Source organism: Terrapene carolina, unplaced genomic scaffold (assembly GCF_002925995.2).
Source record: "Terrapene carolina triunguis isolate 2854851 unplaced genomic scaffold, T_m_triunguis-2.0 Scaffold374, whole genome shotgun sequence".
Classification (NCBI taxonomy): Eukaryota; Metazoa; Chordata; order Testudines; family Emydidae; genus Terrapene; species Terrapene triunguis.
Genome location: NW_020664725.1, coordinates 5,312,805 through 5,328,175, shown reverse-complemented (window position 1 = coordinate 5,328,175; position 15,371 = coordinate 5,312,805). Strand labels below are relative to the sequence as shown.

The following is a 15,371-nucleotide window of genomic DNA, read 5'->3' as shown; positions in this document are numbered from 1 at the left end:
CTTTCTTTAAGTTCTAAAGGGACATGCTCCCAGAAACTTCTCTTCGTGCCTTTTAGGAGAGGGGAATACGCCTCGATTCCGATCCTAAATCAGAGGGAGTATCTTGCAGGGCGATGCAGGTTGCTAAGGTCTCAGTAGAAACCTCTCTGTCTTTTCCCTCCATCACAGAATTCTTGGATACTTTCCTCAATACCTTATGTGCCCCCCCTTTGTCTTTTTTTTTTTTTTTATCCTATCATAAAATGAAACTCTATAGCGTACCCTTGCGTATCAGTTAACAAGTGAATTGACCACCTAAGACACTCAATGGAAAAAAAACCCACCTGCCAACACTTGAAGAAGGGTCTTTTTTTCAGCCCCAAAGCATGTGGTCTAAATTGGTTATAAGGGGGTCTCGTTCTCTGCCTTACCTACTTCCTACCTCTCTAGAAATGCAAGAGGAACCTTTAGACAATCTCTTGGTGTGGTTTTCCTGCTGAACAGCTGTACTATTCAGCAACATTTGCATGTGGGACAGAAGATAAAGTATTTCACATCAAGGAAATGCTACTGTGAAAAGCATCTATTTTTATAATGGTCTATAGGGTTAGGTCACTATCCTTACAGAGTAACAAATCTCTCTCTCTCAATTTTCCCCCCATTAGGAGCAGTTGCCCTCGACTCCCCCCAGGATCCTGTTCCTGTCAGTTCTGTGTCTCTTATCCCTCCTCCTCCTCCGAAAAACGCAGCACGCATGCTGGCCTTAGCGTTAGCTGAGTCCGCACAGCAAGCATCTACTCAGTCCCAGAAGAAGCCAGGAGATGCTCATTCTGACTGTACAAATTACAGAGACACTGACACTGGTATAGCTATAGAAAAGGTCCACCTCTCTGCTGGGGCTGCTCCAGACAAGCTCCATCTGTATACGGATGTTCCTGAGAACCAAATCCACTTCCAGAGTGGGGCACCTGGGGACCAACTCCAGAGTGGGGCACCTGTAGACCAGGACCTCACTAGGACACCTGGGGACCGCAGTCATCTACACCGTAGTACACCTGGAAACAGGGACCACCCCCATCTGCATACTGGCATGCCTGGGGACCTGCATAGTGGCACAAAGGTGGACTGGAATCACTCCAACTTCCATAGTGGAACAGTGGGGGACGAGGACCACTTCCCCTCCCATCCAGGTGGCCCTGGGGATTGGGAGCACACTCCTCTCCATACAGGTGCTTTGCTTGGCCGGGAACCATCCACAACAGATGTGCCTATAGACAAGCCACACCTCCATACTTGCATATCTATGGATAAGTATCACATCCCTGTGGAGAAGCTTCATCTCCCTGCCAGCACAGCTGATGACAAACTCCAGCCGCCTCCTGTAGCTGCCAGGGAGAAAACCGCCATGGCTACAATGACATACGTGACAACTACCCAGACACCAGCAACTGAGATGAGTCATGGAACAACAGGTCAGCACCCGGCCGCTGAACCCACCGCTCAGGCAGATGGTATTGTCACGGCTGCTCAGCGCATTCTTATGACCAATTCCCTAGCACCATCTCAGAGACAAGCAGACCATCAGCCAGCCATGGGACAAGTTCCAGCCGTAGCCACCAAAGGATCAAGTAGTTCCAACCAGGTAAGTGATGCGCGCGTATACCCCTGCCCCTTGTATCTATATTTGTACATGCAGCATCTATGTGTAATAATAGTAGGGATGGAATTTTGAGAGACAAAGTATGGGCTGTATCCACGGAGGAGCAAGTGAGACATACTTTCAGCTCCAGATGACCTAAATACAAAGGAGTGGGACAGATTCCCAGGAATTATTAGTGTATGTATAATATATACACCCACTCAGAGCTATGATAGTGCTTTCCAGTATATTCATTGATACTTTCCAGGGAATACCTACCCCAGTACACTCCCTCCTACACTAGTTTTAAGGGAATCAGTGATGCCAACATACCATTATTCTTATCATCCCACATTGTTTTGCAAACAATGACTTGGGTCCTGGTAGCATAGTGATTTAGCAAAGTGGGCTAGATACTGGACTGTGTGCAATGAGTAATTTAGACATAGCTTTGAATACAAGACCACGCCTTAGGGAATGCCAGTTAAGACACCAATCTCAAAGCCATCCCTTACTCTATTTCAGATGTGCTCTGAAACTCCAGCAGAAGCCACCCGAAAAAAACCTTTAATTTCATGTCTCTTCTTAAGGATGGTATTTTTAACAGTGCTGGGCTCTCCCCGTAGTCAGTTACTGGCACAGTTCAGTAACAGCCCTGAATCCTGGGATTTGGATGTAGGCTCAAATGGCTTTAGACATCACAACGTTACATGCTACCAACTTGAGCCTTGCCAACAGAGCAACTGCATTCACACACACCTGGAATCTAATAATTGTCAGAGACACACTAAGGAATAGTGTTGTTAATTCAGAGGAAGTTAAATATTTATTTGTACGGTACTGTTATGCTACTATAGATCATGCGTTAACTCAGAGCTAGGTATATAGATTCAAAACAAGGTTTGCCTGTGCTAAAATACATACCTTTATAAAGGCCATCTGTCAAAGTGTTCTAGGCTCTGTACAAAACGTTTTGGTCACTTGGTCTTTAGAGACCACAGACTGACAACGGTCTTCTCCCCACAGTTTATGGTCACAGAAATAAATGGACAATCTCAGCACTTCCCAGCCCATCCACTAGTCCCCATTAAGCCTGGGGAAAACAGGTGCAAATTGTAGCATGTCCCAAAGATCACTAAAATCTCTCTCAAAAGACAACGTTGCCCCCGTGTTCAAACAAACAAACAGCTCTGCACAGACTGAACAGCAGCCCAGGCTATATTGTAGGGGAGCGCGATACTTTCTGTAGAGCTGATTATATGGGTAGCCAGTATAGCGACTCTGCAGTGGAGGGTGAGGGATGCTCACACACTAACCTCCATGTGGTTTCTCCATACTAGGTACGAGGAGCACCGCCTCCAGAGAAGCCGCCTGAGCCTCGACTAGCGGAGCCTGCTCCAGTTTTTGTCACCGAAAGTAGCTCCGCTATCCGATGTACCTCGTCTACCGCTGCGTCCCACCAGGGCCATTTGGAAAAGTCCCGAGAGAATGTCAGGGCTCCCTCTTTGCACCTGCGTTCGGAATCGGTCCCCACGCACTCCTCCTATGGCTTTGCGCCCCCCATCCCGCCCGTGAGAACACTGGAGAGTAAGATAGCTGCAGCCATGCACTCCAACAGTATGGATGCAGTGAATACCTCCAGTTACCATTCCTTCCTGGCTTCCTCCATTCTGCCATCGTCTGTGGAGGAGGCTTTGCCCCCACCGCCACCGCCCAAGCACGCCTCTCTGCAGTCTGCATATCTGCCCCATCCCAAGCCAGAGAGCACCCCTGAGCCGCCCATGTCAGAGAACTATCTGCACCACAAGCCAGCGTCCGTCCATCAGTACAGGCCAGAGAGCGTCCCGCCGCATCTCTCCTACCACGGCAAATCCGACCAGCACCAAGCTTACGCCTCCAGGTCGGAAACGCCCACTTCCATGGGCCCCCGCTACACCACCTATGCCAGCCAAGGGAAGAACACGTCAGTCCATCACTCCAAGCCTCGCAGCCGCGTGGAGTACGCGTCCTCCATGAGCCCTACCACCCTGCGGAGCACCGGGTATGCAGAGGAGCCTCCGCCCTACCCCACCATCCGCAGGGTGCAGTCACTGCACGTTTCCACCCCTTCCACCATCCGCTCCGTCCCCATTTCGCGGACAGAGGTGCCTCCCGATGACGAGCCCGTGTACTGCCCGCGGCCCCTTTATCAGTATAAGCCATGCCAGCCCCACTCAGATTATCACGTCACTCAGCTGCAGCCTTACTTCGAGAATGGGCGCGTGCATTACAGGTATAGCCCTTATTCCAGCTCGTCTGGCTCCTCTTATTACCCCGCAGCAGCAGACGGGGGGTTTTATGACCTGGACCCCTACAGCACGATGCGGCTTAGGCATTTCCACCCCCTTCCTAGCCGAGACTTTGCATCTTACACCTCCAGGCTGCAAAGTAAGAATCTGTACCGCTATCCCGGCCTGCCTGCCTATCCTCGGGGAGGCCTGATGAGCCACCTGGCGGGAAAAGAGCACAGCTTTATCAGCAGAGATGTGCCCCCAGCCCCGGACATCAAGCACACATACATGTCATGGGATCTGGAGGACATGGAGAAATACCGCCTGCAGTCCATCCGCCGGGAGAGCCGCTCACGCCAGAAAGTGAAAGGGCCAGTGATGTCCCAGTACGACAATGTGACTCCTCTGCTGCAGGAGGAGCTGGGGGGGCTGGACATCATCCACCTCCGCAGCAAATCGGATCCTGGGAAAACTGGTCTCCTGACTGTAGCCGAAGGGAAAGAAGGGAGGTATCCAACCAAGGCAGCCACCCCCGAAGGGGACGAACGTTACTATCTGCAGCACTCGGAGCCGGAGCCGGACAGAACCCATTACCATGGGGCCTATGGGAATGGGCAGTCAGAGAAGCCTTCCCTTCCCCAGAAGCAGAGCAGCATCAGGAGTCGAAAGCTGCACGAGCCAGGCTGCAACGCTACAGAGCACAGGGGACACCTGCAGCAGGAAGCAAGCCATCGGCAGCCTTCGGAATCCAAAAATGGGCCCCCTTACCCAGACTACAGGCCAAAGGGTGGCCAGGAACCCATGGAGCCCGTTGGTTTCCAGCACTCGGGGGGGAAGTACGTCACAGCCGGACAGGAGGCCCTGCGACCTAACCACAAGGAGGTGAAGCTGGCAGAGGACCGGCCAGACTTGGAAAGGCCTCGAACCAGGCAAACAGCCCCTGCTGAGAAACACACCAGAGACTGCTATAATAAAGAGGAGGAGCACCACGTCCAACCCATGGCGCCGCCTCCCAAGCCAGAACGGAGCCACAGCCTCAGAATCCGGCATCCGGAGAGCATGGACAGGGACCCTGGCCTCCTGTACCCATACCAAACCCTTGGCAAACGCCAAAGCAGTCTGACAGTGGTGTCCCAGTACGATAATTTGGAGGATTACCATACCATGCCTCAGCACCAAAGAGGGGGCTACCTTGGAGGAGGGGCGTTCATGCCCCCTGGCTTTCCCCATTCACACAGTAGGACATATGCCACAGCATTGGGCCAAGGGGCCTTCCTCCCTTCAGAGCTGTGTTTGCAAAGGCCGGAAACAGAGATCCATGCCGAGTGAGCTGGGGGAAGGAGGGATAGAGCCTAAGCAGCCTCTGCTGGACAGTGGACTGTTTTATTTTTTCAATGACAAAATTTAAAACAAAAAACAAACAAAAAAACCCACCCCCATGAGCAAAGCAAACCCACTCTCAACCCTGCCACCAGCTCACCACTCAATGTTTGTCCTAGGTGTAGAGTTTTCTTTCATGTCGTTTGAGAGGTTGGAATGATCACGCAGGCTGTGTTGGCATGTGGAAAGATGAGCCAGGACCCAGAGAGGCAGAGCAGATCTGAAAGAGGAATGGTGGGGAGGGGCAAAGGGGGTTTCCTTCCCCTGGTTTGACATGGGCTGGTGGTTGCATGCAGCTCTTCTCTTGGTGTCTCCCAAGCATATCCAGTCACTCTCCCAACTGCCAACATCAGAGGAGTTGCATGAATAGGTTTTACCCTTTGAATGAGATGCCGTGGGGGAATCTGTCCTGACCCTTTCAGATTGAATCAGTAACACACCGCAAGCTGTGGGGAAAGGACAGCTTCAAAGTGTTTGTTTCCTCCTAGATTATTGGTGCTCTGCATCCCCTTGAAAATTGTGGAGGGGAAACTGGGCCTAATCCAGTTCCCACTGAAGTGGGAGTGAGATTGGCCCCAAGCCAGGTCACAGAGCTGTTACAGAACACAGTCTGGTTTTTAAAGGCTCATTGAACAAGCAGCTTCTAGCTAGAGAACGGATATTTACTGAAACTCCAGCATTCACCCTCATTCTGATACTATAAATGGAGACGAGTTTTGAAAGCAAAGCGAGCCAGGGCAGCACTTCTACCTTTGAAAGTAAAAAACCCACCCTCTCTCCTGCCACGCACACTCTTGGGCACAGGTGATTGAGCAGCATACATATTTCATGCTAATTCCTCTTTACTTACAGGCTACCCACAGAACCAGCTATTTAATTGCACGTCCTAGCTGGCCTGAAACTACCATCTATTTACGTCACTAGATGATTGTGTCCAGCTTATAAACTAGAGCACAGGTTCCCTGCTGGGAGCAACTTGCATAATCACCAACTTAGCTGCATGACCATGGAGTTGCTCTGGGCCAAATAACTCAGTCCTTACTTCAGGAAAACTCCTGTTGACTTTCATATTCAGCCTACAGGATGAGGCTCTCTTTTTAGTACTGCCTCACCCACAGTGAGTTGCTGTAAGTACAGAGCAGTTACGTGCTGTGGGCGCTATGAAATAGCATTGCCTCCCTTATTGCAAGTGTCGTTCACACCAGGATTCAGGCATTGGGCTGGGGTGAAGGGATGGGACAATGCACCTCTTTATAACACACTCCTGGTGTTGCCCTGCCTATTTAAAATGCTCTCCTTACTTCATAGAAACAAGACAGCGTTTCATCTGCAGCCTCTCTGGATTCACAGCCATTTTAACCCCACCTTAAAGCACATACATTTTATGAGACAGGGCTTCCTAGAAAATACTTGTCATTTAGCATTTAAAATATTCAGAATTCACCCATGCTACGGGGACCTTTCCTGTACTGTTGGATCACACAACTTCTCTACCTGTTTTGAAATTCAGAGGGTTTATTTAAAGAAAGCATCTGAGAAGTTCTCTTAGCTGAAAGTCCTGGAGCTAGCATAGCTAAGATTATTAAAGGAACTCATGTCAGAGCCTCCTAGAACAAGTGTTTTATTCATTGCTATTTTTGGCTTTTAAAGTAATAATAAAAACCTGTCAGCACTCACAGGGGAACAACACACTTCTAATAGGTACCTAGTCATTAGCAGTTTGGTTCTTTTAATCTCATAGCCTTTTCTGGGTCTGTTTTAACTAGGATAGCCTATGGTCTGATTTTATGGTGCAATGTATTGTTTTAAGAAGAATTTGTTTAATATAGAGAGTTTTTCCTAAATGTTATGGAAATAAATTTAGCTGTCAGGAAAAAAGCACTGTGATCTAGGTTACCTCAATATCATTCACCTTGTGACTAACTAGAGGGTGTTTTTCTTTTCCTTTCTTTTTTGGGGGGAGGTGGGGGTGTGTGAAAGGATAAAGCATGAAAGGGCTGTTAGCTGAAAACACAGAGCCACTTAGTGGACCAGCCATTCTCTCTGGGCTACTAGCCAATTCTGCTAGTAAATCTGGCTTTCCTGATACAATCTGTCCAGGGGAATCTAGCTGCAGTACTCAGTCAAGTCCCAATACTAGTCTCTAAACATAACTTAGCACTTCATCTCCCCTCTGCTGCTCCAGAGTGTCAGCCTCCCTTGTTCTGGATTTGGGGCAGGAACAAACTCATTGGTTCAGGCTATTCAGGATTGAGGTGACAAGGACAGCCTGTCAAACCTCTCTCCCCCTCCATCATCGCCTTAATTCTCCTTCCAACCTCTCTGTATTGGCCTTAAGTTACCCAAAGAATCCTCCCTATGAGACAGCTGAACTGAGCTCCCTCGAACAGTGAACATCTCTGCTCCTTTTCCTGCACTTGTTGCCTACCTTGAAGCTAGCCTGCTCCTATAGGGCGTAAGCACCATCTCCCAACTATTGCCACTCCTTACGAGCAGTAGCAGCAAGAGACAGAGCCTGGGATCTCAGCCTGCTCCACTGTTCGCAGCATGACAGTCTGCACAGCACCCTACCATCATTGGTTTCCGTGGAAGTCAAGGTCCCTCAGCACCATACAGGAATGGCCCCGTAAGTGAACAACCGACCCCATCATTAAGGCCTTGTCTAGACATGAAAATTAATCTGGAATAAGGTAGGGTGTGACTTTAGAGCAGACCAGCTATTCCTGATTCACCTCTGTGGATGGATGCTCATATACCAGAATAAGAGTACTTTATTCCAAATCAGATTAATCCCTGGATTAAACTAACTCAGGTGTTCTTATTCTGGAATAAGAGAATCCCCGCATGGAGTTAGTCAGGAAATAGTCAATTCAGACTAACTCCCTATGTAGACAAATGGATTAATGGCTTTACATCTCTCTGATAACAGCCCTCTTAAAGATCAGGGATCTTTCTTTTTTGTTCCAGCATGAGACATTCATTCAGCCTCTTCCCTTTAATGTACTTGGGAACAAGTTTATCCCTAGTTTCCTCCCATGCCCAGCCTTACAACATGCAATTGGAGGGCCAGCAGCCCTGTAAGAGCCCAACTGGTAACTCAACTCCAGGGTTAGGGCAAGTGCGCTAATGAAGGGGTGAGACTAGAGCAGCAAGCAAGGAACTTGAACCCTTCACAGGCACTCCACTGCTAATATTTTGAACCTTCTTTTTCCCTTAACAAAGCCATATAGTGAACTATGCAGTTCTGCTCTTGTACTGTGGTTAAATTTTGGAACTTGATGGCCCTTAGAGAAATAATCCCACCCCATTCATTTGATTATACACCCAACAGTGTCCATTCTTCAGGAATGGGGACCACTGCAGAGAGGGTGGGAATTGCCCCAGGTCATTCAAGAACAATAGAGATGTGTTCTAGAGTCTCAGGTGGCCCTTGGCCAAGTAGTAGTTGGGTATGATGCACAACATGGCATGTAGTCCCATCAGTGAATGGGGTAGGGAGGGGAGACCCCTGCTGGGGGGAAAAAATTAGGATGATAATGTACCAACTATGTGCCAGGTTCTGCTCATCTGTAGTAACCTATTGTCTAAGTATAACCTCAGTAAGAATACATGAGCAGTAGCAGACTTGGCAAGTTTCCTATACCTGTATCACTGCCTGCCTGCCTCTTTATTGCCACTTGCTGAGTTTTCAGATTAATTTCTCGTTACCATGTGGGCCCAATTCTGCTCTGGGAGTGGTGTAGAGATCTGCTCTGGATTTGCACCTGCAACTCAGAGCAGAATGTGGCCCGTAAAGAAAGCTCTCCGTGACTACAGATGTTGAGATCGCAACCAAGGCGTGGGCCCTGTCACATCTACTTCAGTTCTGATTTTAAAACGTCTGATCAGGTTTAAACTTATATGCATATGACAGTAAAAACTTTGTGCCTACAGGTCTTTACAGAGGTAATAGGCTTGTGCTTATCACTTGGGGGGGAGGGGATATCAGTGAGGATTGCACAGGTGTAGCAAATTGCTACACAAAACCAAAATAAACTTGAAAAATGTATTGTTCCCTTTAGCTATAAAAGGGACAGACCCTTGTGTGTAGTCTTTGCCATTCATCTCATTGGTATGTAGACAAAGCATCGACTGAAACAGTGTGTAATGTGCTAGAAAATCTGAATGAAAAATTGCATTGAACATTTATTTTTTAAAGGGCCTGTGACACTCTTCCAGAACCATGTGCTACAGAAGTCTGATGCCACAGACATGGTGTAGTTTAAAGAGGTGTACACAGTAACCCCAGTGCGTGCAACCATTCTTGCAAAAACCAACATGAACAGTGATGTTTGCAGTTCATTTTCCTGCTGTAAAAATGTGACCCTTTTTGCCCTAAGCCACATGAGAGAAAAATCCCAGAAAGCCTTAGGATTACCTTCAGCGTTCCCTTCACTTTAATTTATAGAGTGTCTTATTTTCATGTTTGGGTTTTTTTTTTTTTTTGTGAACTGGTGTAAAATGTATATGCTGACAAGCTCATGTATTTTTATGTAAATATTTTTGTGGTTTTCCCAGCCCCGCTCTGTAAATACTTAGATTCTCATTTTCTTCCCACTTTGTATGATGCGGATGTGGTTTTGTTTTCTGTTTTTATTTGTACTGTAATGCAATGATCCAGACTGAGGTGTCTTGTGGTATTTAAAAAACAAAGTCACCAGTCCCACTGAGCTCACATTCAGATGTACGACTCAACAGCATTAATCAAGCCTGGTTAAAGCCGCCTCCTTTGCATTCGTGTGTGTTTGTGCCTCGGCCAGGTTAATTAATAATATACTGAAAAGAGCTAGGGCGTGGAAAAACTAGTTTAGAGCCATGAGGTTGTGGGGCCAGGTACCTCGAAAGACGAGAGAGGTGATGAGTGCTGTATTTATGTGCCAAGCCTATTGCAAATTGCTGCCTGTCAGTCTGTCCCAGCGCTTATCTGTTCAGTTACACCTGTGGCATAACTGTTCTGAAAAGAAAAAATAAACCAACCTTGGCTTTCCTAGTCTCCTTTTCTTCTCATCCAGAATTACTAGGCAAGGAGCAATGCTGGAGGAATAGCACAAAAGGCAGGTGGCAGTTTGCTAACAGTGGGATTCCAAAGTTGGGTTTGGCCATTAAAACAGGTGTGTGTGGGGGGGGGAAATGGACGCAAGTGAACTCTTGTGGGCAGGAACAGTCTTTTTGTTCTGTGTTTGTACAGGAACTAGCTGTACCCTATGACTAGGGATCCTGAGTACTACTGTATTTACAGGTATTAACAAAATTCATTAAACAGCATCAGATTTTTCCCCTTCAGTCATCTTTTTCTGCCATTAACATGGTCTAACTATTTCAACTGGTACCACCAGCCTATCTATACATACACCCCTGAGTCAGAGCCTGGGCTTAGCATGCAGTGTAGACACACAAAGATCTCATTGCATGCAGCCCAAGAACGGTGATTAAACAGCACAAAGATCTAACAGACAAACTGTTAAGCCGGAGACAACCTTTGTGAGCCTGCCCATACCTGCCTCTGGCTTCAGTCTCCCACAATCCCATGAGTCATTGTGCACTAACACTAATAATAATTATATCGCCTAATAATCTCACAGGCTAGTAAACACCAACGGGTTAGTATTGTGGTGTAAATCCATCATAACCCCAGTGACTTCAGAGGAAGCCCTGGCGTGTGTGAGTGGAGTTACTCTGGGGTTTTAGCTGTGGAAAGAGCAGACTCTCCCAGTATCATGTATCCTTCTATCCCTCTGCCATTCAGCTGACACTGGATGTTCCAGCCTGGAGTCTAAGCAGCTTTGCAAACTTACTACTAGCCTAGGCCCCATCTACTCAGCCATGGTGATTGGTGAGAGATTCCCCCCACATGAATGTACACATTACAATTTTGTACAACTTTTTAAAGAGGCTCATTGGAAAACTAACCCTGTTTATTATTTGAATTTTGGTAGAGCCCAGAGGCCTCAAATCTGGATCAAGGCCCAGCACCTAGGCACTGGGCAAACACACAGAAACCCTACCCCTGGAAGAGTTTACATTAGCCAAGTCTGTTTGTCAACTCATCCTTCAACCACATGCTGTTTCTCTATACCTCACTATTGGAGTCACTTGCATAGGAAGATTTTTGTCTTCTGGGCCCAATTCTGCAAGGGGCCTTGCAATCTCTCAGATGCTCAGCACCTTCCTCTCTCATTGAGACCATAGCGAGAACATGATGCTTGGCATACGCATTCTGAGGACTACAATCCATCCATGACGTTGGAAGGGGGTGGAGGATCAGCAGGAAAATTGCCATTTAAAATACCATAATTCATTTCAGTCTAGAAAATGGAGATCACCACCATGTCCCCTTACACAGCTATGTATTTTGTGTGAGGGAGCACATTGCGTTTACCTCTGCTCACCCCCTGACATTGCCACAACTGGAATCAGACAAAAGGAAGCACTCACTCAGCAAATAACTTCCGTAATGCCTGCATTGTGCAGGTCAGGCTACAGACAATGGTCCTGAATGGCATTAAATCTATGAATTACACCTACATACCGTGTCTTGCTGGGCGTGGAGCATGTACTGAATGGACGAGCGAGAATTGGTAAGGGGCCGGATGACAGGTAACTCCCTGCCAGAATGCACGTAGCTACATGTTCAATAATGCGACACTCAAAATGAGAAAGTCAGTAATAGTGCGCTGGGACACTTGTATTTTTGTGTCTGATTTTGTAAGCAAGTTTTTAAGTGAGGTGAAACTTGGGGTACAAGACAAATCAGACACTGAAGGGGGTAGAGTCGTCTGGAAGGGTTTAGAGCCACAAAGGGACGGAGGTGCCCAAGTCCCATATCTAGTTGCCACGGACGTTCACAAAACTGCTCCGCTCCCACCTTGCTCTGGAGAACGAGGATTCTGCCAGTGGGCATGTGCAAAGTCACCCAAGTCCTGACATGGCCTAACTGCTGGCCGCCTAAGCTCCAGCCGGATTCTCAAACTCAGCACTCCCCTATGTCTCTCGCCTGCAGAGCCCAACACAGTAGACATGCTCTGACCACACCTAACCCGCACTCACAACCAATCTGGCCTGTGTCCCTGTCCCCCCTGCCTAGTGTCAGGGCGCTCCCTGGGGATGGGGGAGACCCAGGTTTGAATCCCTGCTCTGCCAGATTTGGAGCAGGGACTTGAAACCAGGTCTCCCGCATCCCAGTTGAGTGCCCCAACCCCTGGGCTCCTGGCTGGAATAGGCTGTCTGAGCAGCTGACCTGGCTTAGGTGCCTAACACCAGAAGAGGCATCACGGTTGAGAATCCCAAGCAGAGGCAGGCGCCTCCGGAGTTAGGCACGTCTTATTGGCAAGCTTAGGCAGCTCCCCAGTCAGCTTGCTGGCTTCTGGGAATCCCTTCCCAAGGTGTCTAACTCTCCACGGCTTGGGGAGCCGGCGTGGCCGTCAGGGCTGGGAATTCCACTGGGTAGCAGGGCTCAGCATTCCAACCCACTGACGTCCCCTGTGTGAATCGAGCCTTAGCTGCTTTTGCTGCACTAAGAGATTCTGGGCTTCCGTGGCTCACATCTTCTACAGCCCCATTTCCTGAATGCAGCAAAAAGGGGGGTCAAACTAATTATTTAGGTTAGGGGAGCTGCATGAAAACAGGTGTCTAGTGGTTAGAAACACTGCTGTCTTGTGCACATAATGGACATCATACTAGATGGGTTAGAAAAAAACACTGGCAAAGATGGAGTGGAAGACTGGGGAAGAGGAAAACCACCTAGCAGCCAGGGTGGCTGGCTACATGCCAGCTTTGATCAAGCTAGCATGTTAAAAATAGCATTGTGAGGGCAGCAGCACAGCTGGCAGGAGGGGCTACTCATCAATGAAATTTTAATCTCGGATTCCAAACGCCCCAAAGCTACTTCTGCAAAAGGTGGTTAAAATTTCATCCTGAAAAACGTTCAGTCGCAGTCAGTCACACAAACACGTGGGCTGCATCCAAATATTAACAAGCCCTTCATCATCCCAGCCCAGTAAGGTGCCATTGTGGGTTGTAGCCCACGAAAGCTTATGCTCTAATAAATTTGTTAGTCTCTAAGGTGCCACAAGTACTCCTGTTCTTTTTGCGGATACAGACTAACACGGCTGCTACTCTGAAACCTGTCATTGTACAAGATGGCACCAAGGGCATTTCAGGCCACAAGGCAAGGAAACCAAAGCTTCAATAAAATATGAGTAAGGATCTTCTAGGCATTATTAAAAACTGATACCACCCGGCAGGGTTTTGGCCCCTTAACTCCAGGCCTCGCCATCAAACGCTGCAAACTCTGCAGGTCTATCTATAGAGATGAAAAATGTGTCTCAATCAAGTCTTCTTAACTTGACTGACACCCCCCCAGCCCCCTTCAGTACCCACGGACACAACTAACATTTGGTCTGGTCATTTTGTAACCAGGGTGGGAGAGTACAAGTGATCCCAACCAGCACAAATGATCTGAAAGCTGTTCAACTGGGTCGACACGACTACAAAGGGGAGGGCTAACTCAGCCGGGCCTTTATGCCCACGTAGGACAAGGCCCTTGTGTTTTCCTTTGGCAGTGGTCAGCACTGTGGAGGGAGCTCTAGCTTTGGATGACTGGAGCCACGTGTGGGTGATGACAACCGTTCACTCAGTTTCTATATGGACTGAGGATAGCAAAGACTCTCATGGCAGAAAAATAGAAAAGGCCTCCAAGTCACTTGAGACACGTGATCCCTGTACACATCACTGGGCTTTTGTTGTACATGACACGGGACACCCCATATGAGCATGGCCCTCAACCCATCAAGCCCTAAGGGTGCCGTAAGGGAGGAGAGAGAGGAGGAAGGTTTAACAGGATTCCCTGCTACAGACACTTGCAACGTTAGTTCAGCCTTTCCTGATGCCAACAGTTTAGAAATGACTGAGCGGCACTCTCTGCAGAATGGAGCTCTCCGAGTGAAAGGAAACACGGAGCAGCTGCTAAGACGGACCAGCAAGATACCTCAGAGGAGACCTGGATTGGGTTTCTCCCACTTAGTTGCACTGGACACTTAAATCCACAAGCAGAAAAATTTGGAGGTGTCTGGCTTGGGGCCATAATGGACTGGATTCTCTACAGCAAGCACCAGAGGTGTACATTTTCCATCCCTCCGTGGGCAAGGGCCTTGATGCCCCCAACGCGATGGAGTTCCCACTGGTGGGGGGCGGGGATATAATCACTGCATAGGACCTAGATTAGCACCTCCTTGTGCTTCCTTTCCAGTCCGCAGCCACCCACCTTTGGAGCTTTGCTAGCCACCCCCTACCCCCCATCATTTTACTAGGTAGTAAGGGGAGCCTGGCACCAGCTTTCTGCATGGCAGATTTATCGCCAGGGAGTCTGGCCCCATAATTTAAATACATCCCAATAGGCTCTGTTTCAGTGGCAAGGGAAGGCATGGAGATCTGTCAGCGTTGCTCCACAGTGCATCCTCCCAGAGATGCTCTCTTTTCCAAGTGCCCCCCCCCCCCCCCCGCACACACACCCCAGCTCTATACCTCTGGCACCAGGTGCATTTAAAGCTGCTTCCACAGTGCCCCACTTTCCCTTTAGACAGCGATGTTTCTTTAACAAAATAGTCCATTCCCGCCCAGCAATAACATGTAGCTTGGCAATTGTGCTGATTTATTGCACATTAGAACAGGCCATGCCTTGGGCAGGTCTGAGCTTTGTACCTCGTTTTGGAGAAATAAGTATGTTTTACTTGCCCTATTACAAAACAAAACCTTCTTTGTGACAGCCCCTCCTCAGCTGGTGCCCACCTTTCAGGACAATGGAAACCCAGGCAGAAAAGGGGACACATGAGGATTTTAGAAATGACTGAGAATCTGGCAAGCCATTTAAACAAGGGTGATACTTGGAGACCGGGAACTCCTATCCACCAGGTAGCGCTGTTGAATCATATTTGTTCAGTTGAAACAGGATTTCTCCTGCAGCAAGAGATTGAGCGTCTAGGCCAAAAGATCCTCAGAAGTAGCCTTTGATTCCGATTGCTCTGTTATCTAAGGGTTCAGCGCGAGGCACCTGGGGCCTGATTTTC

General features: G+C 48.3%; 1 protein-coding gene across 2 annotated transcripts in view; it reads left to right on the top strand.

Moving 5' to 3' along the window:
• Positions 1-10,300, top strand: part of ARHGAP32 (Rho GTPase activating protein 32) — a 220,154-nt gene extending 209,854 nt beyond the window's left edge. For both annotated transcript variants that reach the window (XM_024209610.2, XM_026657914.1), the window contains 2 exons: positions 645-1,621; positions 2,959-10,300. In XM_024209610.2, coding sequence (XP_024065378.2) covers positions 645-1,621; positions 2,959-5,217 — 3,236 coding nt within the window. In that variant the 3' untranslated portion in view covers positions 5,218-10,300. The remainder of the gene's footprint in view (positions 1-644; positions 1,622-2,958) is intronic.
• Positions 10,301-15,371: the final 5,071 nt, after the last annotated feature.